At 42.5% G+C, this 19,947-nt stretch overlaps 1 protein-coding gene across 13 annotated transcripts in view; it reads left to right on the top strand.

Moving 5' to 3' along the window:
- Nucleotides 1-19,947, top strand: part of FRMPD4 (FERM and PDZ domain containing 4) — a 797,331-nt gene that overhangs the window by 676,523 nt on the left and 100,861 nt on the right. For all 13 annotated transcript variants that reach the window (XM_060292295.1, XM_060292298.1, XM_060292294.1 and 10 more), the window contains one exon: nt 19,075-19,235. In XM_060292295.1, the coding sequence (XP_060148278.1) occupies nt 19,075-19,235 (161 nt within the window). The remainder of the gene's footprint in view (nt 1-19,074; nt 19,236-19,947) is intronic.

The raw sequence follows: 19,947 nt of genomic DNA, 5'->3' as shown, positions 1-19,947 counted from the left end.
GTTATATTGCAACTATTTTACAATTTTTTGTTTTTCTAGCAGTCTCTGACTTTTTTTCATTTCCCCCCTTGCATGTCCTGCCTTAAATACTTTGTCCTTCTCAAGAGTAGAGTCAAATCTCTGAAACCACCTTCTTTCCCATTCAACTCCTTCCTCAGTTTCTCCTCCTGCTCTAATCTGGATTGGTGACTTCCTAGGCCATTACAGAACGTCATTCTGTGACTTCTCTTCTGTCTTATCCCATGTAGCAGCCATGGTTTCCTTGATCCCATGTCTCTCTCTCTCTCTCGATTTTGTTGGAGCACATCTTCAGATAACTTGCTTAGAAAAGATGTGTGGGAAGTAAACTTCCTAAATCTTAGCATGTCTGGAAATATCTTTATTTTGCCTTCTCACTTGACATAGAAATCTAGGTTGAAAATGATTTTCCCACGGAAGATTTAAGTCAAGTTACATTGCCTTCACGCCTCCAGTCCTGCAGTCAGATAATGATCTGGTTCTCATCCCATTATCCTCAATGTGTCTTTTCTCTCTGTGGCTCTAAAGATAATATTTTTATCCTTGGTATATTAAAATTTCATTGTGATGCATCCAGGTGTGAAGGTGCTTTTATTGTCAGGCTAAGGGCTCTCAGGCTAAATGAACTATTCAGATTCATTTATTTGATAATTCCTTTCTCCCATTTGTCCTTTCTATTTTGGAATTTCTTTTTTTTTTTTTTAGCATTTAGAGAAGAGTTAACACCTATTTTCGAAATTCTTATCATTCGTATATTGGATCTTCTGAATTGATCATCTGTAATTTTTTTCTTCTCTCTTCTATTTCCAACATTTTGTTCAATTTTCTGTAAGATTTTTTTAAAAAATTCATCCTTCAAGCTTTCTATTGAATTGACTATAAAATTACATATTCAGTTTCCAAGAGAACTCCTTTATTCTCATGTTTCTTTCTATTTTTTCTCCCCAGTAAAGTGCTGTAGTGCATATCCTTGGGCACATAGCTCTACCCAGTTACCGTATAGGGTACAGGCCTAGAAATGAGATTGCTAAGACACATGTTATATGCATTTAAATTTTGAAACCTTATGATGGCCCTTCAGAAACAGGTTGTACCACCTTACAGTTTACTTCAGGGGGGAAAAAGTGGTATATTACTTTGCATTTATTGGTGATAATGAGTGTCTTTCAGAACCTTATTGGCTATTTATATTATTTTTATCTATGTGCCTGTTCATATACTTCACCAATTTTTAAAATTAGGTTATTATCTTTTCTTTTTGAATTGTACAAGCTCTTTTTCTATTATGTATATTATATATTTTTCTGTCCTATATGTTGCAAATGTTTTCTTCCAGTGCATTGTCTTATAAATTTGCTTATGTTTTTACCTTTTTAAATTACAATGTAGTTGAACCTGTTTGTCTTTTCCTCTGTAGCTTCTAGATTTCACATTTTTTACTTAGAAATGCCCTTCCTACCCCAACTCTAAATGTGTTCTTTAGTATTTTCTTCTAGTACTTTCATAGCTTAAATGTTACTGCTCTGTTCCTCAGTGTCCTCAACTGTGATTGATAAGAATACTGCATATCTAGTAGGTTTGTTGTGAAAATAAATGTGCTAATACATATATATAATCGAGAACGGTGTTTGGCAAGCTCAGTGCATGTTAGCAGCACCTGCTGCTGTAATGGTACTGGTTCTCTTCTTCAGGGCCTAGCACGGTGCCTGATTTTAAAAATATGACTTAAAAGTTAGATAAATAAATGTAAATTATTGAAGAGAATGGAAACCACTTGCGAGGAAGAGAGAAGAGCATAAAGTTTTAATGCCCTTTTTTAAAAGCAGAGAGGGATTGGGGCAAAATCTCCCAGAGTTTTATCCTGGGTCTTTGATTTCTTTCTCCTATGGCTTGTGTGGCTCAGAGAATAAGTGTCACATTAATAAAGGTTGAAAGTAGTTTTCAGTTAAATTGAATTAAATGGATACTATTGTGACAATTAGGCATGCATAAAATTGCTAAATATGTGTCCTTGAAGATGCCTTTGTTCCATATTTTGTTAAACATCACTTATGATCATAAGAAATCTGCATCTGGTAAAATGGATACTGCTGACACATATGAATTATTCTGGAAAATAATTGAGCTCTTTAAAAATTTCAGTATGCCATTAAGCATGCATGGCCTCTGAAAGCCTGAGATATTTTGAGCTTATTCCAATGAATCTAACAACATAAAATGAGGTAAAATTTTCCCAGAAGTTCTCTTAGTGAGACAAAAGGCAAAGGCAAATGGCCACAGCGAAAGGCCTATAAAGTGAACTTGGCTTGGACTCCAGTTGTTCAGGTAGGAATGTTCCCAAGTCCCAGCAGCTCCAGTCTGTGTGGGAACAACACAGGAAATTAAAATAAAGCGATGAAGAGCTGTTTCCTTTGTCCACAAGATGTTGGTACATCAGTTATCAACAGTGCAACAGAAGAGTTTTAAAACATATGCCTCTAACCTGTATGTTTTCCAGTCCTTGACAGAGGTCTGGATTCATACCCACATAATGGCAAGTGTCTATTCAAGTCATCAAACTGTTTGTCATCAAGAATTGCTATTGCCTCCCGTAAATGCTTCTCCATCTGGGAACTCAGATTCTCAAGAAAGTCACTGGGAATCAAGATAATATAACAGAGGCCAGCATTCCCACCAGTGAGTGGGGAGCTGCAAGGTACAAGATATATGGAGGTTGGCTGGCTGTTTCATCTCTTGAGCTCTCTTCCTGGATGTCTCCCACTAAGCCAGGGCTTTTCATTTATTTATTTATTTTTAAATTAATTTTTATTTATTTTTTTTGGTTGCATTGGGTCTTTGTTGCTGCACGTGGGCTTTCTCTAGTTGCGGCGAGCGGGGGCTCCTCTTCATTGCGGTGCACAGGCTTCTCATTGCGGTGGCTTCTCTTGTTTTGGAGCACAGGCTCTAGGTGCACAGGCTTCAGTAGTTGTGGCACACGGGCTCAGTAGTTGTGGCTCACGGGCTCTAGAGCACAGGCTCAGTAGTTGTGGCGCATGGGCTTAGCTGCTCTGCAGCATGTGGGATCTTCCGGACCAGGGCTCAAACCCTTGTCCCCTGCATTGGCAGGCGGGTTCTCAACCACTGCGCCACCAGGGAAGCCCCAAGCCAGGGCTTTTCAAAGTGTAATCCTAAGCCGTGCACCAGAATCACCTGGAGTGCCTTTTAAAAACACAGATTCCTGTGTACTATTAGATTTTAAAGTATGATTCAGGTTATCATCTTAGTTGGGTCCAAAAACTAAAATATTTTTAAGTAAATAGCATCAAAGTAGATATCATGGAAAATATCAGAACATTGTTACACTTTCTTTAATTATTTTAACTTTAATGTTTTTGTTTCCAAATGGAGACAGGTGGTGGGAAATTGATTATCTTGGAAGATAATGATCATTCTACTCTCAGTGACTGTTGTCTTCCACCTACTGAAATGGAAGGGCTTCCCTGCTTGAATGGGGTCTGAGCAATGAAATACTCTGGTTTCCTCCCAGCGCTTTTCCCTGAGGTTGAACTTGCTCACCAGCACTTCTAGTCTAGCTGGAGTGCTCTCTTGAAACCACAGGACTACCTAACAAATGTCATGGAAGGACCACTGACATGATCTGAAGATCCATGCGCCTGGGTCATACCCAATAGCTCCAAAGTCAGGGTTGAGAATAAAAAAGCTTGGGCTTACTGCTAAATTGTTTTCTAATGTGGTTGTACCAATGAATTCTCCAGAAATTTCCCTAGTGGTATTTGAAGTACTCTATAGCCTTCTCTCGAATTCAGTTGCCATTAACTTACGCTCACCCAGATCTCACACTGTTCATATTGATTATTGCCAAACAGAGCATATGATTCCGAATGTTTATTATGTGGCTACCTGCCTAGATTACCAGTCTTTTAAATTTTTAATCAGCAGTAAATCTCAATCTAAGGTTGAGTGTTCTTGGAAATAATGCATATCTAGAGTTGATGGTGAGAGGCGAGATTGAGAGCTACAGGCTCTGCTCAGCATCTCAGTCAACCCAAGGATGTGACTTGACTGTTATTGCCTCTGACACATTAGAGTGTCATTAACATAAAAGTCATCTCTTAAACACATTGAATTGAACTCAGTTAGTGTAATTGATTACCAGCCTAGCTGTAGGGATTTTGCAGCTTTAAGGAAACTGACAAACATTTTGCCCTTTTAGATCCTACAATTAGATTCACAAGGCACAGTCAATAAGCATCTTGCAGGCGCTAAATTCATCATCTGACACAGACAGAAATCTCTCTGAGTAGATGAACTGGATGAAAGACTAGTTGAAATGGTTTTCAGTGGTGGTATTGACAAATATTACTGACTCCTTGAAGGATACATTTGATCATGAATTAGTGGAATCTATTTTGGATGTTAATTTATACAAGCCCTAATAGATCCTTGATTTATTGTATCTCATTTGCTAAAACTGAAAGCATGACTGGAAAAATTTATCAGTCTGGGTTCTGATTTAAACTCTGTGGTCCTTTGAACTATAACCTTCAAAATGAATAATAGTCTGATTCATAAATAAAATTAATAATATGTGGGTTCAAGTTAATATTTAAGGACTATGTTTACCTTATTCTCTAAGATATCCTACTCTTCGTCTTCTAGAATATGGAGAGAATTTCAGGATTTTTATTCCCTCAACTCATTGCATACTAGATCCTAATCGTGTGATAGATTTTAGAGCCTCTGACCTTTCCAGGAAGGATGTGCTCTTGTGTACATAAAGGGTGTATGGCTGATATTGGACAGCATTCCAACTCGGCTAGTAGTTTTCCTCTCTAACCTCCTTTCTCCTCGATACTGTGCTCTCTCCTAAACACTCTGCCCCATTACCCAACAAGCAACACTTACAGTTGTCCCAACACCAGTTTCTTTTATGCCTCTATGGCTTTGCTTACTCTTCCCTTGGACTGGAGTATAACTCCCTTCCCTTTGGTAGTTACCGCTTCACATCTCTAGACTCACGTCATAGGCATCTTGTGTGTGAAGTCTTTCCTGGTTCCCATTCACTGCCCTTGGGTTAGACTGATGACCCCCACGGTTTGTACCCTAACAGTATGGGGTGAACCCTTCCATCACGTTTGCCTCTAGCAATCTGTTATACTCAGATGTTTATATATCTGGCGCCTCTTAGGGGTTTGGAGTTTCTTTGAGGGTAGGGGATTTCTCTGAAGGCATAGAACCAAGGAGAACTTCACAGTAAACTGATGCTCACTAAAGCTTCCTTGAATAAAGGAACGAGTGCGTGATTAAAACAATGGCCTAGAGACTCCTCTCTCAAGGTCGTTATACATCTGTTTATTCTGCCTGGGATGTTTTTCTCATGGGTATCCCCCAGCTTAGTTTCTCACTTAATTCAGATCTCAAAAATAGCCTCCTTAGAGAGGCCTCCACTCCCATCTTGTTAAAACAATCCACTCCCTCTTTTACTCTCTATCCTGCTGTATTTTTCTTCATAAAAACTACCAGCCCGTGACAATATGTGAAATAGTTCATGTTTATTTGATTTTTATTGTATCAGTCCTTCCATTAGAAGAGGGGTTAACGATTTTTTTCTGAAAAGGACCAGATAGTAAATATTTTAGACTTTGTGGGCCAGTCTCTGTCATAAGTACTGAACTCTGTCATTATAGCATGGAAACAGCTGCAGTGCATAAATAAATGGGTGTGGCTGTGTTCCAATAAAACTTTATTTACAAAAGCAGGCAGAGATCACATTTGGCTCATGGGCTATTGTTTGCCGATACCTGAACTATAATATAAGCTTGTTGATCTAAAACATAGCCACATCCTGGGCACCAGGCAGATAGAAAGCTTTTATTAAATAGTTGTTGAATAAATGGTCGATACATTTGATCCACCATAAATAACAAAAGGGACTGATTTTGACTGAATTTGAAAACTCAGTTTCTGCCAACTTGAAAGAAAATGGTACACGAAATCTTCAAATGAGCATATCAACTCTTCTAAAACATAAAAGCATTAGCCAAGATCTCATCCAGCTCTCAAATTCAGTGATATTCTCTTCTTGCAAATTTGACTGTATGTAATGTCAACCAAAGATAAAAGTTTACTAAGAATACTTTGACAGAGAGCAAAGAAAGCATGCCTCAATTAAGATAAAAAGAGTTCGCATCTCATTTAAATTAGGCAAATAGAAATGGATTCCACAGTGGTCAGTACATGAATTCAAAGTCTTCACTGTCTTTAAAGGTTTATATGTGGAAAATATGTTTCATTCGGAAAGAAATGTTTTTTTCATAGGTATTTTGGGGAGGGTTTTTGTTGTTTTTGTTTGTTTTTGAGAACCATTGGTGTAAATTTAAGTATGGTTGATGCATTATAAATAAATATTAGTTGGATAAGTGATCTCAATGCTGCTCTCAAAGCAGACGTATTTATTATGTCTTGGCTAAGAATCAGAAAAGAAGCTAGAATTATATTTTTCGCTGGAGGCCAGCTCAAGGAGACTCCATCTGTGCCGTCCAAGGGGCAGGGTTTGTTTCCTGGGACTTACAAGGTTGCTTCATGGAAGAGAGAGGCATGGTACCTGGCTCTGGCAGGAAATGGATGAGTGTGGGCTCAGACAAGGAAACCAACAAGTCCCATGAAGGCACCCAGAGCCTAGAAGCAGCTGGGACCCGTTAGCACCACTAGGCTCAAGGGGCCTGGCGTGGAGCATGCTGAGCCTTGGAGCCGTGCAAGGGGCCTGATGTGACTGCAACAGTAATCAGAGTGGGTGAAGTCACTTCAGACCTGCACCAAACCAAGGACGGAGGAGGGGGATGAAATACTCTGATCTCTTTCTCCTCCTCACCTCACATTCCCCTGCCAGCACCTCCCATTGGTTGAACCCAATGGAAGCCAGAGGGCAGCGGGCCCACATGTTGCCACCCACAGGATCAAAGCTCCCAGCGCACAGGACACGTAGAAAAGGAGCCAGGCGTGGATCTGGGGGGTGCGGAAGTGAGGTTCAGTTCTCTTGTCATGGGGCTTAGAACAAGGGAAACATAAGCAAACAAAACCAACCCTAAACAGAAAACATGTGTAACCTTGGGCAGTTATGTAGTTTTTTTTGTTTGTTTTTTGTTCTTGCGGTACGCGGGCCTCTCACTGTTGTGGCCTCTCCCGTTGCGGAGCACAAGCTCCGGACGTGCAGGCTCAGCGGCCATGGCTCACGGGCCCAGCCGCTCCGCGGCATGTGGGATCTTCCCGGGCCGGGGCTCGAACCCGCGTCCCCTGCATCAGCAGGCGGACTCCCAACCTCTGCGCCACCAGGGAAGCCCAGTTATGTAGTTTTGTGTCTAAGAAAACTAAATACTCTAGGTAGGGGGTAGGAATAATTATTTTAATGAAGAAAAGATTAAGAGATCACAAGTTTTTAATTAACACAGGACTGTTATCTTAAACCTTTGATACTGTGATTTCCTTACCAATGCCATTTAACTTCCATCAGAAGTTCTTAGTCGTCAAAGTGAGCCCTTACCACTTAATCACTTTTTGAAATCTTTTGTGTGAAGATTAGAAGATCATGAAATTTATAAAGTGCGCCTAATCGTCTCTCTAAAAATACCTCTTTTATAAAGATCAATTCATGTTTTAAAATATTATCTTACATCAGGGTTTCTGTAACACACACTCTTACAGTTTGAATTTGTAAGAACCATGGGATTGTTTTCACTTTCTAAGTATAAAATTATAATATAAATTTTCAAAGAATATGCGTAGGTCACAGGGATATACAACAGCCCCTTGGGATGGGGAGGACACCTCCTTTGTCTTCACCCCTCCCCCCTCCAAGTACTGCACTAAAATATGCGTAGAATCCAATTTGATGGAGAAAAACTCTCAGACCTAAAGTGATGATTTTAACATGTTTGAGAAAGGCTTTGCTCATCGTTATCAAGTCTTTTGTTCAAAAATATATTTTCCTATAGGTCCAAAAAAAAAAAAAGGGTAATCAATCAAGAAGAAAAAGTCTGCCCAGCCATGCAGTACTTTATGCTCTGTAAGCAACAGGTATCCATGAAATCTTAGATTTGTGGTGGTTGGATTTCCAAACCCCAGAGGGTTCAATCTAGTGGAGCCCAAAGCAAGAGCACATGTAAGAACCATCAATTTGTGTGTCCCTTAGTCACTCAAACCTGGGGCCACTGTCTCATCTTGGTGGCTGGGGTAGGATCAGATAAGCAGGATGGAAAGGCACCATTTCCCATAAGCAGCACGCTAACTTCACTTTTAGGTTTCTGAAAATGCCACGGAATATTTCTGAATGTGAAAGCTGGACTTTTCAAGAGTTGTGTTGAGCTTTGTGATATCAGCAACTCTGTCCATCATGTTTGAGTATATAAAGCATCCTTGGGCCCACACCATGAGTCAGGAGCCCCCTAGATCATACAGAACAGAAATGTCCACATTTGGTGCTTTTGTATGCCTATTAGTAAAAAAGTTTTAAACACGTGCCCCCTTAATATATATTCATTTATTCATACTGTATATATATCAAACATATGTGGCTGTAAAGAATAGGTGTTAAAATGAGTTGAAGGTGAAATATACATTTTAATCACTTGTAAACAGTTTTGCTATCACTGCTGCATTAACAATTATGATATTTTAAATGACAGCAGAGTTATTGAGGGTGCTGATTTATTTTTGAGCATCTTGGTTTACCACTTCATGGATAAATCTTGAAGGTCTGGTTGCAAGTTCATCTTATTTCTTTACTTGGTTTCAGTCATCGTCGTTGGAGAAAAAGGGAACTGCAGAAACATATGAAGAGGCAAATGGACAAAGTGATTCACCAACTTGCTTATTAGATCAGGAAATACTGTTTTTCAATTCCATCCATGCAAGGGATTTTGTTGAAATTCAGCTGGAGAGTTTCCATATTCCTTGATGTCCTTCAACTGTTCTCACAAACCAAATGGAAGATGTTGCCATTTATCATATTTAACGAATGAGTCCACAGTTCGCTGAAATGCTTTATTTGCAGGTTTTTTAAAACAGGTTAGAAAAATTCACTTTCAAGTTTTCAAAGGCTGCTGTTTTGATAGATAAAGATTTGCATAATTTTCAGTAAAACAAGCACAGAATGGTAGAATCATTTCCAAACATCTGTTTCCCAATATTCTTACCACAATCCAAGTTTCTTTTACAAAATAAGTTACTTTCTCATTCATTATTGTAATACCTCCTTTACTCTGAAGAGACGACACTTTTAGTTCATTGTTACCAGGTAGCCAACAACCCCTGTGTAGGACAAAAGATTTTCATAGTCACTCTAATGTACTTTAATGGTTTTGTTTCAAAAGCAGCCGTGTTGTTGACATGCTAAAGCACTTCACTTTCTTTGGTGCCAAAGCTTGCATTGAATTCTTTCAAGCGGTCATTCATCTCTAAATTTACCGTGGAACCTTGTTTTGTTGTAGTCACAGCTGCTACTCCATCATTTTATACTTTTCTATGTTTGTCCCGGTATCTCAGTATCTTGTAGGGCTCGACAACCAGAGTGTTGTTCTTGTTCAGAGTGTTCTTTTATATTATCATATAAAATTTAGAATTCTCTTTGTTGGATTCTTTAAAAGGACTGTTGGTATATCTTTATTAGATGGCATTAAATCTATATATTAATTTGAAAAGAACTGAAAATTTTCATATTTAGTCTACCCATTAAGGAAAAATTCCAGTTCTTTCAAGTCCTCCTAAAATTCTCTAACAAGATTCCTCCAAACATTTTGCAGTTTCTAAGTTTAAGCGTTCTGGATTATCTTGGCTTTTTAAGTACTATGTATGTTTCCAAGCTTGACTAAACAGTTCTTAATCTTTAAATGCTCCTGACATGTTGTGGGAATTGACTGACAGTGGCCTGTGGAATTGATTAGTGAAGGTCAAGTTCCTCTGAACCCATAATCTGCATATTCACGAAGGCAAAAAGCCTGAGACTCACTGTGTTGTGTGACCTGGAAACACATCATGTCCAGTTATCTATGTTTATATTAAATTTAACTCATCTTCAGTGGTGGGATTTGGTTGGGCTCTTTTGATCCTAAAGGACAGAGGCTTGCTGGGATTTGTTAAAAAAAAAAAAAAAAGGAGCGGGGAGGGGGAAGGGGGGAGTAGAGTATAAAAATACATACTGTAGATCCTAAGAGAGATGGAATCTCATGGACATATGAGAATGCAAATGCCGCGTGGCTGAGCCTCCTAGCCTCATGGGAAGCAGCTCTAGGAGGTAGTTCCAGATTCAGAGAAGCTTCAGGACCCTCATTAGCAGGACTTCCTGGATCTCCTTGCGTGACGTCACTCCACAGTATGATTTCTCTCCAGGTGGCATCTCTTCTCTTCCAACTACCCTTTCTCCTTTCCTTCAAAGACGCCGTTTACTCATAGTTTCTGTTTTCTCACAGAGCCAATGTAAATCCTACCCTTAAACTCGTGTGTGAGTGTCATCGTATTACATTTCTGCTGTTTGGCAATTGGAATATAATCATGTCGAATATTCAGAAGTCCGCGGAATATCTGCAGAACAGAAATTCAAACAGGCCTTTGTGTTTTTCAGTCCGAAGATACCGGCGTCTGAGCCTGCATGGTCCCCTGAAGTTCACTGACTTTGCCATTTCTTTAGGCTCAGCCTATGCATCTTGGTGCTTTGCTAGACTTACCACCAAGCTCTCTCTCCTGAACTTGCTGCCACCTCACAGGGGTCCTCTGCCCTTGACTCCTAAGCCAAGTTGCTCAGAGTTTCACGAAACAAGTCAGGAGAGAGGCTTTCTGCCATCAGCTTTTTCTCTGGGCCCTGGTAAATGCATCTTCCCTGTGGCAAGGGACTGAACGAAGCCTACCTTACTAGACCTGGGAGAGGAAGAAACTCAATGAGAACAAAGCAAAAATTCTTTTCAATATGTTATTTTGCCGCACACATCATCGTAATTTTGACTTGCTTGAAACCGATCTCGGGGTTTCTAATCTACCTCATAGTCCCTGTCAGTTGTGACCTATCAAGCTCAGTGATTCACACTTCTGCTTTCTTTTCCTTCCTACTTACATTCTTATTCTGGGGAACTCCAGTTTGCCTTGCGCAGCACTTTTGCTCAGAGTCTGTCTTTCTTTCTTTCTTTCTTTTTAAATAAATTTATTTATTTTTGGCTGCGTTGGGTCTTCGTTGCTGTGCGTGGGCTTTCTCTAGCTGCTGCGAGCACAGGCTACTCTTCGTTGCGGTGTGGGGGCTTCTCATTGCCGTGGCTTCTCTTGTTGCGGAGCACAGGCTCTAGGCACGCGGGCTTCAGTAGTTGTGGCACGCGGGCTCAGTAGTTGTGGTTCGTGGGCTCTAGAGCGCAGGCTCAGTAGTTGTGGCGCACGGGCTTAGTTGCTCCGCGGCATGTGGGATCTTCTCGGCCCAGGGCTCAAACCCGTGTCCCCTGCGTTGGCAGGTGGATTCTTAACCACTGCGCCACCAGGGAAGTCCAGAGCCTTATTAAGCCCCCTCACAGGCCACAACAGGGCTTGTGAATTGTTGGCTTAGGAGCCACGACTACCTAAGTCCAGTTCAGAGATATGAGAAAGTCATGAAGAATAGATCATGAGGTGCCTGTGGCTGCCATGTCAACTGGGATAATAAGGGGAGAAGTTTCCTCTGGAAGTGTCGATAGTGTTTTTGTAAAATGTAGCACATTTAGCCATAAATGGTGTAGAGAATAGGGGTGGTAGAGAGAATCCTTTGGGGATGTGGCATTTCAGGGTTTTTAAGTACTACTGAAAACACTAATTACAGATTGTATGAGTGAGCTTTTGGTGCATAACAAACATCCCCCAAATTCAGTGTCATGCAACAGTCATCATTTGTTACCCATCGTTCAGCTGGCTCATCTAGGTTGAGGTGCTGGACAGCTCTGCTCCACTTGGCTCCTCACTGAGTTGCCGGCTCTGGTCTGTTCTACATGTGTCCGTTCCAGAGCCCAAGCTGAAAGGGTGGCAGCTGCCTTGGGAAGGTCTTCTCATGGTGACAAGAGAAAAGCAAGAGCTCATGCCCAGCTAAACAAGTGTGTTTTGCTTGTCACATCTGGCCTCAGCCATGTCACATGCTTTGGGCAACGAGATGTTAGCAGAGTCAAGGGGTGGAGAAGTACGTACTGTGTCCAGTGGGAAGGCACTGAAAAGCAGTGTGGCGTCCAGTGGCAAATCACATCCTGGGGAGCAAATGAAGATAACTCAGTCTGCGACCCACACCAGGGCTACCAAGATGAGAATATTATATATTGATGCTTAATGCTCTCATGGAATCACAGCTGCCCATCCCTGAAAGGTCACACCAACAATGACCTTCTCAAGCAGAACTGAGGCATGTATGTTTATTTATACTCCTTTTCATTCCAGTCTTAACTACCCAGGGGTCCCACCTGCTACCATCTTCCTAGATTCTTTAACTCTACACCAAAGGGAATGGCTTCTAAATTTGGTTCTTCCTTCCAGAATCTTTCTACTCAGCACATATTCCAAAAAAGGACCTCACTGGCTCTAATGAGTGCATGGTAAACTGAAATTACTTTACGTTTTCTTACAGGACACATTTTACTAGTCAAAGTAATTCTTTGTGATACATTGGATGTATCAGTCTTTTATTTCTGCTGAGGAAGAAAGCCTCCCAGAGTTCAAAGAAAGCCCTTTCTTTTTGTCGTGGGGAGTTAGGCAGCAGGATTCCCATCATTCCTTTTGAAATGAATCTTTCAGAAATAGCAAGATTGCTCATTCGATCTCAATGGACACATCTTCCATCTCAATTAATGCACTCTGGATTTTTAGGTCAGAGATTTCTGGCCGATCTATGTGTGTTTGTTGGAGAAGCTCGGGGCAGGGGCTGAAAGTTTGTGTAGCTCATCCGCTGTATTCTTCAAGGCTCAGCATCGGAATTCACTGAAGCATGTTCAGCAGGTAAAAAAATGTTGTTTTTTCAGCTCATTATAAAAGTACTCAAATGTTTATCAAAAATATTGCAAGGAGAGAGCCAAAAGGTACTTGCCTAACACAAAGAACAGAATGATGTTTCATGGGGGAACATTTTAGTGTGGATCCTTTCTTACTGGAAAAGAGACAGGGATTGATTATTTTTAGATAATGTATTCTGAAAATATAACCTGTTTAGCAAGAATATGATAATGCCATTGGAAGGTTATCCTCAAAGTGCAAGCAAAACAAAAAGAATTAAAAAACCTTAAACGAAAAAGAAAATACTAGAACAGGCAGCGAACACATCATACGCACGTGCTTGTAAGTCTCAAACCTTGTTGGGGTGGGAAAGTGATATGGACCAAGGGCAGATTCTCTGTTGACACAGAGGACGGCAGCACCTGAGGTGAAAGGGCCTGCTCCTGGGTCTCACTCCCTAAAAGGGATTTAGTGCTTCTCACTTGCCCCATGACCTGGGCTCATTCCCCAGCCCTAGACTCCAAGGTCACTTAATAGTCTTTGAAACATGGCGGAGGAAAACTTACTACCCGTGATTCAGTCGCTAGAGAAGCCTAGATTTTATTCTTCTGTATTCTGGTACTGTTTTGCCTCTTGCGTATCAATATATATTTGCGTTTCCTGTGTCATTGAATTTGACGTGATTCTTCAGATTGAAGTCTCAGAGCTTACCTGGGATTTGTGAGGCATCTCACCGAGAGTGGGCTATAGGCAATTGAAACGTTGAGTTTGTCTTCATATTTTAAGGTTAAATGGGTTCATAATGTCTGAAACATATGCCTTTCTGTTCATTGCCCTCAAGAGATGAAAATAACAGCTAATGCTTTTTGAGTGCTTCTTACATGCCAGAGAGTTTGCTACCTGCTTGACATTTTATTCATTCATTTAATTTTCACAATGATCTTATGAGGTTGTTTCCATTATTATCACCACTTTGCAGATGAGGAAACTGAGGTACAGGATGATGAAGTTATTTGTCCACATCACACTGCTGGGAAGTGGTGGGACCAGGATTCGAACCCAGAGAGTCTGGCTCCACAGTCTCATTCCAGACTACCACACCAGTTCTCGTGTTGGCCCCATACCTGGGCATTTGTGTGTTTCCTGTACAAACCGTGAAGCATTAGCTCCAGAGAAAATGTCTCCTGCGATTTGGATCCATCGAGACATGGGACTTGCATTAGATAATGTGCTTAAAGGTCCATCTCCCTGGGACCGTCCTGTGTGTGCAGGAAGAAGGTTCCAGAGTAGGAGTCCCACCCCTGCTCTGTCAGAGTGGCTTCCAAATATGTTAAAAGCCCAGTGATTTCTTGCCATATCTGCCCTCACCCTGGTCCAAGCCACCATGATATTTTGTCAGGATTGATGCAGTGGGCCCTGAAATGCCGTCCCTGCTTACCCGTGCTCCCTCCTGTCTGTTCTCAGTATGGCAGCTATCACATCACTTCTCCACTCAGAACCTTCAAACAGCTTCCTGTTTCACTCACAACAAAACACAAAGTCCTTCTAAGAGCCTGTGTCATCTTCAGCCCATCATCACTTCTTTACCACTCCCCTCACTGTCTCCACCCTCCCCCCACCACCAGCTGCCCGGCCGTCCCTTAGGCATGATCTCACAGGCACAGCTCACCACAGGACCTTTGCACTGCCGAAATGCCCCTCCCCCCCCGACATTTCCTGACCCCTAGCATGATCTCACAGTACCCTCGCCTGGCAGCTCTCCAGCCTTCCTCCCTGCATTGTATTTCTCCTTAGTACTTAAAATGACCTGATATGCCATATGTTTTACCAATTTATTAGGTTATTCCCTGTGTCTGCACACTGGAGTGAATATTTTATTTTTTTATTCTGCTTTCGTTCCTGTTGTACCCCCAGAACTGAGAAGCCAGTGGGGATTCAATAAACATTTGTTGACTAAATGAATAAATGAATGCATTATAGAGTTGTTATGGAGAATTAAATGAACTAACATATGGAAAGCATCTCAGAAAAGGCTTAGCATGAAGTTAGTGTTTAATAAATATCAGGTATTAATAAAATAATATTGTAATACTCATTAAGTGAATGATGAATTAAAAATTGGAGACCATTACTTTATCATGTAGTGGAAAGAGGATAATCTATCTAGAGATGCTTTGAATATTTTAACTTACATTTACAATGGATGCTAGGGGAGGTAGTCAGGGACATCAGTCAAGTCCCCTTTTCCTATTGTCCAGAAGGCACTAGAGCACACCCTTCCCTGGGCAGGTGAATGATCCCCAAACATTGCTGCACTTTGGAATCACCTGGGAAGTCTTTTTAAAAAATTGATCCAGGGGCCTCCCTGGTGGCGCAGTGGTTAAGAATCCGCCTACCAATGCAGGGGACACGGGTTTGAGCCCTGGTCCAGGAAGATCCCACATGCCGCGGAGCAACTGAGCCCGTGCGCCACAACTACTGAGCCTGTACTCTAGAGCCCACGAGCCACAACTACAGAAGCCCGCGTGACACAACTACTGAAGCCCTCACTCCTAGAGCCTATGCTCTGCAACAAGAGAAGCCACCACAGTGAGAAGCCCTGGCTTGTCACAACTAGAGAAAGCCCGCACGCAGCAATGAAGACCCAATGCAGCCTAAAGTAAATAAATTAATTTAAAAAAAATTGATCCTGGCTTCCACCCCTAGATAGTCTCATGTGATTGGTCTGGGATGAAACCTGGGCATTAGGGCTTTTTAAAGCTCTCCAGGTGATTCTAATATGCAGTAAAGTTTGGGAACCACTACTAGAAGCTTTTCACAGTACTGGCAGCAGCATGGGGACTCATCTTCCCTAGTCCGGCTCTACAGGTGGAATTGAGAGTTATGCCAGCCAGAGTTTGATTCTCTGTAATGCAGTTCCTACTACCATTAGCAAGTCACGTCACCTCTACAACCTTCATCATTCAGAATGCCTTCTGTGGATTCTGGTGCAAACTCAGAGCTCAGGGCCAAAAAAATGTGGATTTCCTCTCCCTTTTTTCCTTTGTTCCCTCTGGGGAATAAAAGGAGAGACTCATTTCCAAATGTAGCTAGAGTACAGCACACTCTTGTTACCGAGTCCAAGCTCGCACTGCTCACCACACGACAGGCCAGTAGATCAAGAGAGGAGTTGTTGGGGCAAGGAATAGCGACTTTATCTGGAAAGCCAGCAGACCGAGGAGATGGTGGACTACTGTCCCAAAGAACTATCTTACTCGAGTTAGAATTCTTTTGTACGAAGGGCGGAGGGGGTGCGTCTGGTTATTGCAAACTTCTTGGTGTGAGAATCCTTTGTTCTTATATTGGTCTGGTCACAATGTTCCTATAAACCTCCAACAAGGCGTTTGTTGTTTTCTGTTCTGCAACTTTTAATCTGTATATAAATGGGAAAGTGTTGTACCTTTAAAGGTAAGAGCCTTGAGAATGGGCTATCCTGTATATTTCAGGCTGTAGGCAGCATTCTTTTACAAAGGTGCAGAGGCAGCTGACTAAGCACAGACAACAGAGCACAAGGGTTAGAGCTGAAGGAATAGATCCAACATGGAGTCAGTTTGTTCTTCTCTGTTACACTCTGAGATGGAGCCGTCTTACAGAGGAGACAAGAGAACAGAGCAGTGTCCACGACCCCCCAGGTAGCCCCACTCTCTCTCAGGCATACACAGCCGGGCCTGTTTTAGGCCTGTGAGAGATCAATGTGGAAGGTCAAGTTCCGCCCAGCAGGGCCCGCTGTAGGAGTATGAGAGGTCCTCCTGGTGTCCTAGTTCCCAGCCCTGACTTCCCCACCTGTTCCGTGTGTCTCAGTCCCTCCCGCCCAGGGCCCCATCTGCAGCTCCTACCCTGGACGCTGGGGCTCACCCTACATAGGTTCTGCTGGTTTAATCAGGGTTTTTAATTCTTTCCTTCAGACTGCCAGGCCCCTCTCCATGTGACCTTCTGCCCACCTGAGGTCTGCCCACCTCCCTTCGTCCCAAGTGCGTGCGCCACCATGGTAGCCATGTCTACTCTCTGGGTCCAGACAAACGTCTACAATTTCACAGAAGACAGCCCCTGCCCCTTTGGCCCTATAACACCACCACTCTGAACCTGGATGTTTCTAGAATGGTGGTGAGACATTGGGGATAGCACCCTACCAAGGCCAGCTTCATGGGCTTGTGACCCATGCAGTCACAGAAGGCCCTGGGCTGGGTTTCACCTTCTGCCGTCTTGAAGTTCTTAATCATGTTGGAAGGAGGGCCCCTGCATTCTCATTTTGTACTGTCCTTGCAAATTATGTAGCTGGTCAAGCACGTGACAGAGAATCAGAAGACCTGGTGTGAATCGCACCTGGCTTACACCTGAGAAGCGTTTGACCTTGGCCCAGTTATTCTTCCTCTCTGGGCATTTACAAAGAGGAGGTGGGCGGGGTCAAACTCCGTCTATCTCAGCGGCTGTGAAGATGAAATAAGGTAACAGATGAGTGTCAGCACGTGGCACACAACGGGTTCCTTAGCAACTAACACTTCTCTTTTTCCTAGTGTTCCAGATCACAAACTGCTAAATCTAAAAGACATTTCCTTCCTTTCTGTTTCAAAGGGATTTTAAACTTTTATTTTCCTATCCAGCGATATATGCCAAAAGGACAGATTTAGCGGGTTTTCAATGATTTTTCTTAACTCTTACTCATTACACTGGAGGACAATAGGATTCCTCCTTCTCTGTCCTTCTTCATTACATTTGAACAATATGTTGTCCAGATGGCATATGGAGTAGCATCTTTCAAGGTATTTTTAAATGATCTTCTTTCACTTATTGAAGAAGATTAGTGGGAAAAAAATTGAATTAAGGCCGTGTCATTGAAATAATCTTGGCTTACATATTTAAGGAGATTTCTAGTGTTCAAACTAATAACTCTTCCCCCAAAGAAGTCTGCCTGGATGATGTGCATGAGTGAAGACTTCATTAAGAGTCACCGAAGTTGGTTTTCAACCCAACTCTCTGGCATACCAACCATGGGCCCTGAGTAACAATAAGCCACTGTTTTGATCTCAGTTTCCTCCTTGGCAAAATGCAGATAATAATACCTGCTCCGCTCCTTCATTCTCAAGGTTGTTTTGTGGATCAAATGAGCTATTCGTGGAAGCATTTTGAAAATTTTTGAATGCTGTACATTTTTCAAGTTTGGATTATCGATAAGACTTCCGAAGTTTAAGTGTTAACAGAAAGATTCATTTAAATCATTTGAAAGTCTCTCTGGAACAGAAATGCCAAGAGTTAGTTCTTCAACTTCTTTGGAAACGGGGACTGTATTTGACACCAGGATAACCTGTTGCCACCAAAACGATCCCCATCACTTCAATTTCACTGGAGCCAAAAGCCGTATGCGTTACCCACTAAATGTCCAGAACCCTCTGAGGTTCTTTCTCAGCACATCAGTTATAATTTGATAGTTTTCCACAAAGAAATATCTTTTTCTCTATTTAATTCAATTATTTATTGAGAATCCACTACGTGCCAGGCACTGTTCTAGGCACCTGGGATAAATCAGTGAATGAAACAAAATTCCTTGCCATCACAGAGCTTACCTCCTAGTATGGAGAGCAGAACAATGAAAATACGCATCAAAATAAGTAGGTTCCACAGCTCGTTAGCAAGTGATTAGTTCTATGGGGGGAAAAAAAAAGTAGAAGAGGGTGAAGGGATCTGGCTGTGGGGAGGCAAGGCTGCGATTTTAAAGCATGTGGCCAGGATAGTCCTCTTTCAGAAGCTCACATTTGAGCAAAGACTTGAGAGAGGTGAGGGTGGGCCATACACACATCTGCAGGACAAGCATTTCAGGTTGGGGGAACAGCCAGTACAAAGACCTCAAGCGAAAGTGGGCCTAGAGTTTTCAAGGAAGAAGGCAGCCATGTGAGAAGCATGACAGTGGGCCTCCCCACATCTTCCCCACTCTCTACCAAACAGAGAAGAGAAGGTTTTACAACTAGGGGGGATGCGGTCGCCGGGCCATTGCCAAACACGTACACTGATGCCGAGTTTCTCTCCTATGTGCTTTTCCCACAGTCACATGACACAGGCAATCCCATTTGACGACCCTCGGTTGGAGAGCTGCCAGATCATCCCTCCGGCTCCTCGGAGGGTGGAGATGAGGAGGGACCCTGTGCTGGGGTTTGGTTTCGTGGCAGGGAGTGAAAAGCCAGTGGTCGTCCGCTCAGTAACACCAGGTAAGCACGCAGCCCCAAGGCTCGGTCTCTGGGACCATCCACCACCCCCTGCCAGCATGACCACTGTTCCATTTCACAAGCTTCATACTGCTCTGTTTCAGGCTGTGGAGTCTAATTGAGTTTTCCCATCACCTGGATAGAGCCAGACCACCAGAGGGACAGAAATGGCTCTGCAAACGAGGTTTTAAACTTCCTAATCCATCATATCGCCAGACTTAGGAAAACACTGATCCATCATTTGTAACCATGGAAATGACCCACTTCTTAATGTCTGAATGCACACGTTAAGAGGCAGGCACGGTGCTGTTTTCAGTAAGCTCCCGACAAACTCCTTAGTGAAAAAGCAGAAGGTTGTGTTTAAGTTTCTCTAGGATTTAGATCAGCGGTCCCCAACCTTTTTGGCACCAGGGACTGGTTTCCTGGAAGGCCGTTTTTCCACGGACGGGGCGGGGGCATGGTTCAGGCAGTCATGTAAGCCATGCTTCAGGCGGTAATGCAAGCGATGGGGAACAGTGGGGAGCGGCAGATGAAGCTCCACTCGCTAGCCCGCCACTCACCTCCTACTGTGTGGCCCGGTTCCGAACAGGCCGCCGACCGGTACCAGTCTGCAGCCCGGGGGTTGGAAACCCCTGATTTAGATCACTGGGGTGGTTGGATTCTTTTACAGAGATGTGCTCCCCTCCCTTTCCACTAGAGGCAGAATGTATTTCGC

Source organism: Globicephala melas, chromosome X, assembly GCF_963455315.2.
Source record: "Globicephala melas chromosome X, mGloMel1.2, whole genome shotgun sequence".
NCBI lineage: Eukaryota > Metazoa > Chordata > Mammalia > Artiodactyla > Delphinidae > Globicephala > Globicephala melas.
Note: the sequence above shows the minus strand (reverse complement) of the source record. Positions and strands in the feature narration are given on the sequence as shown.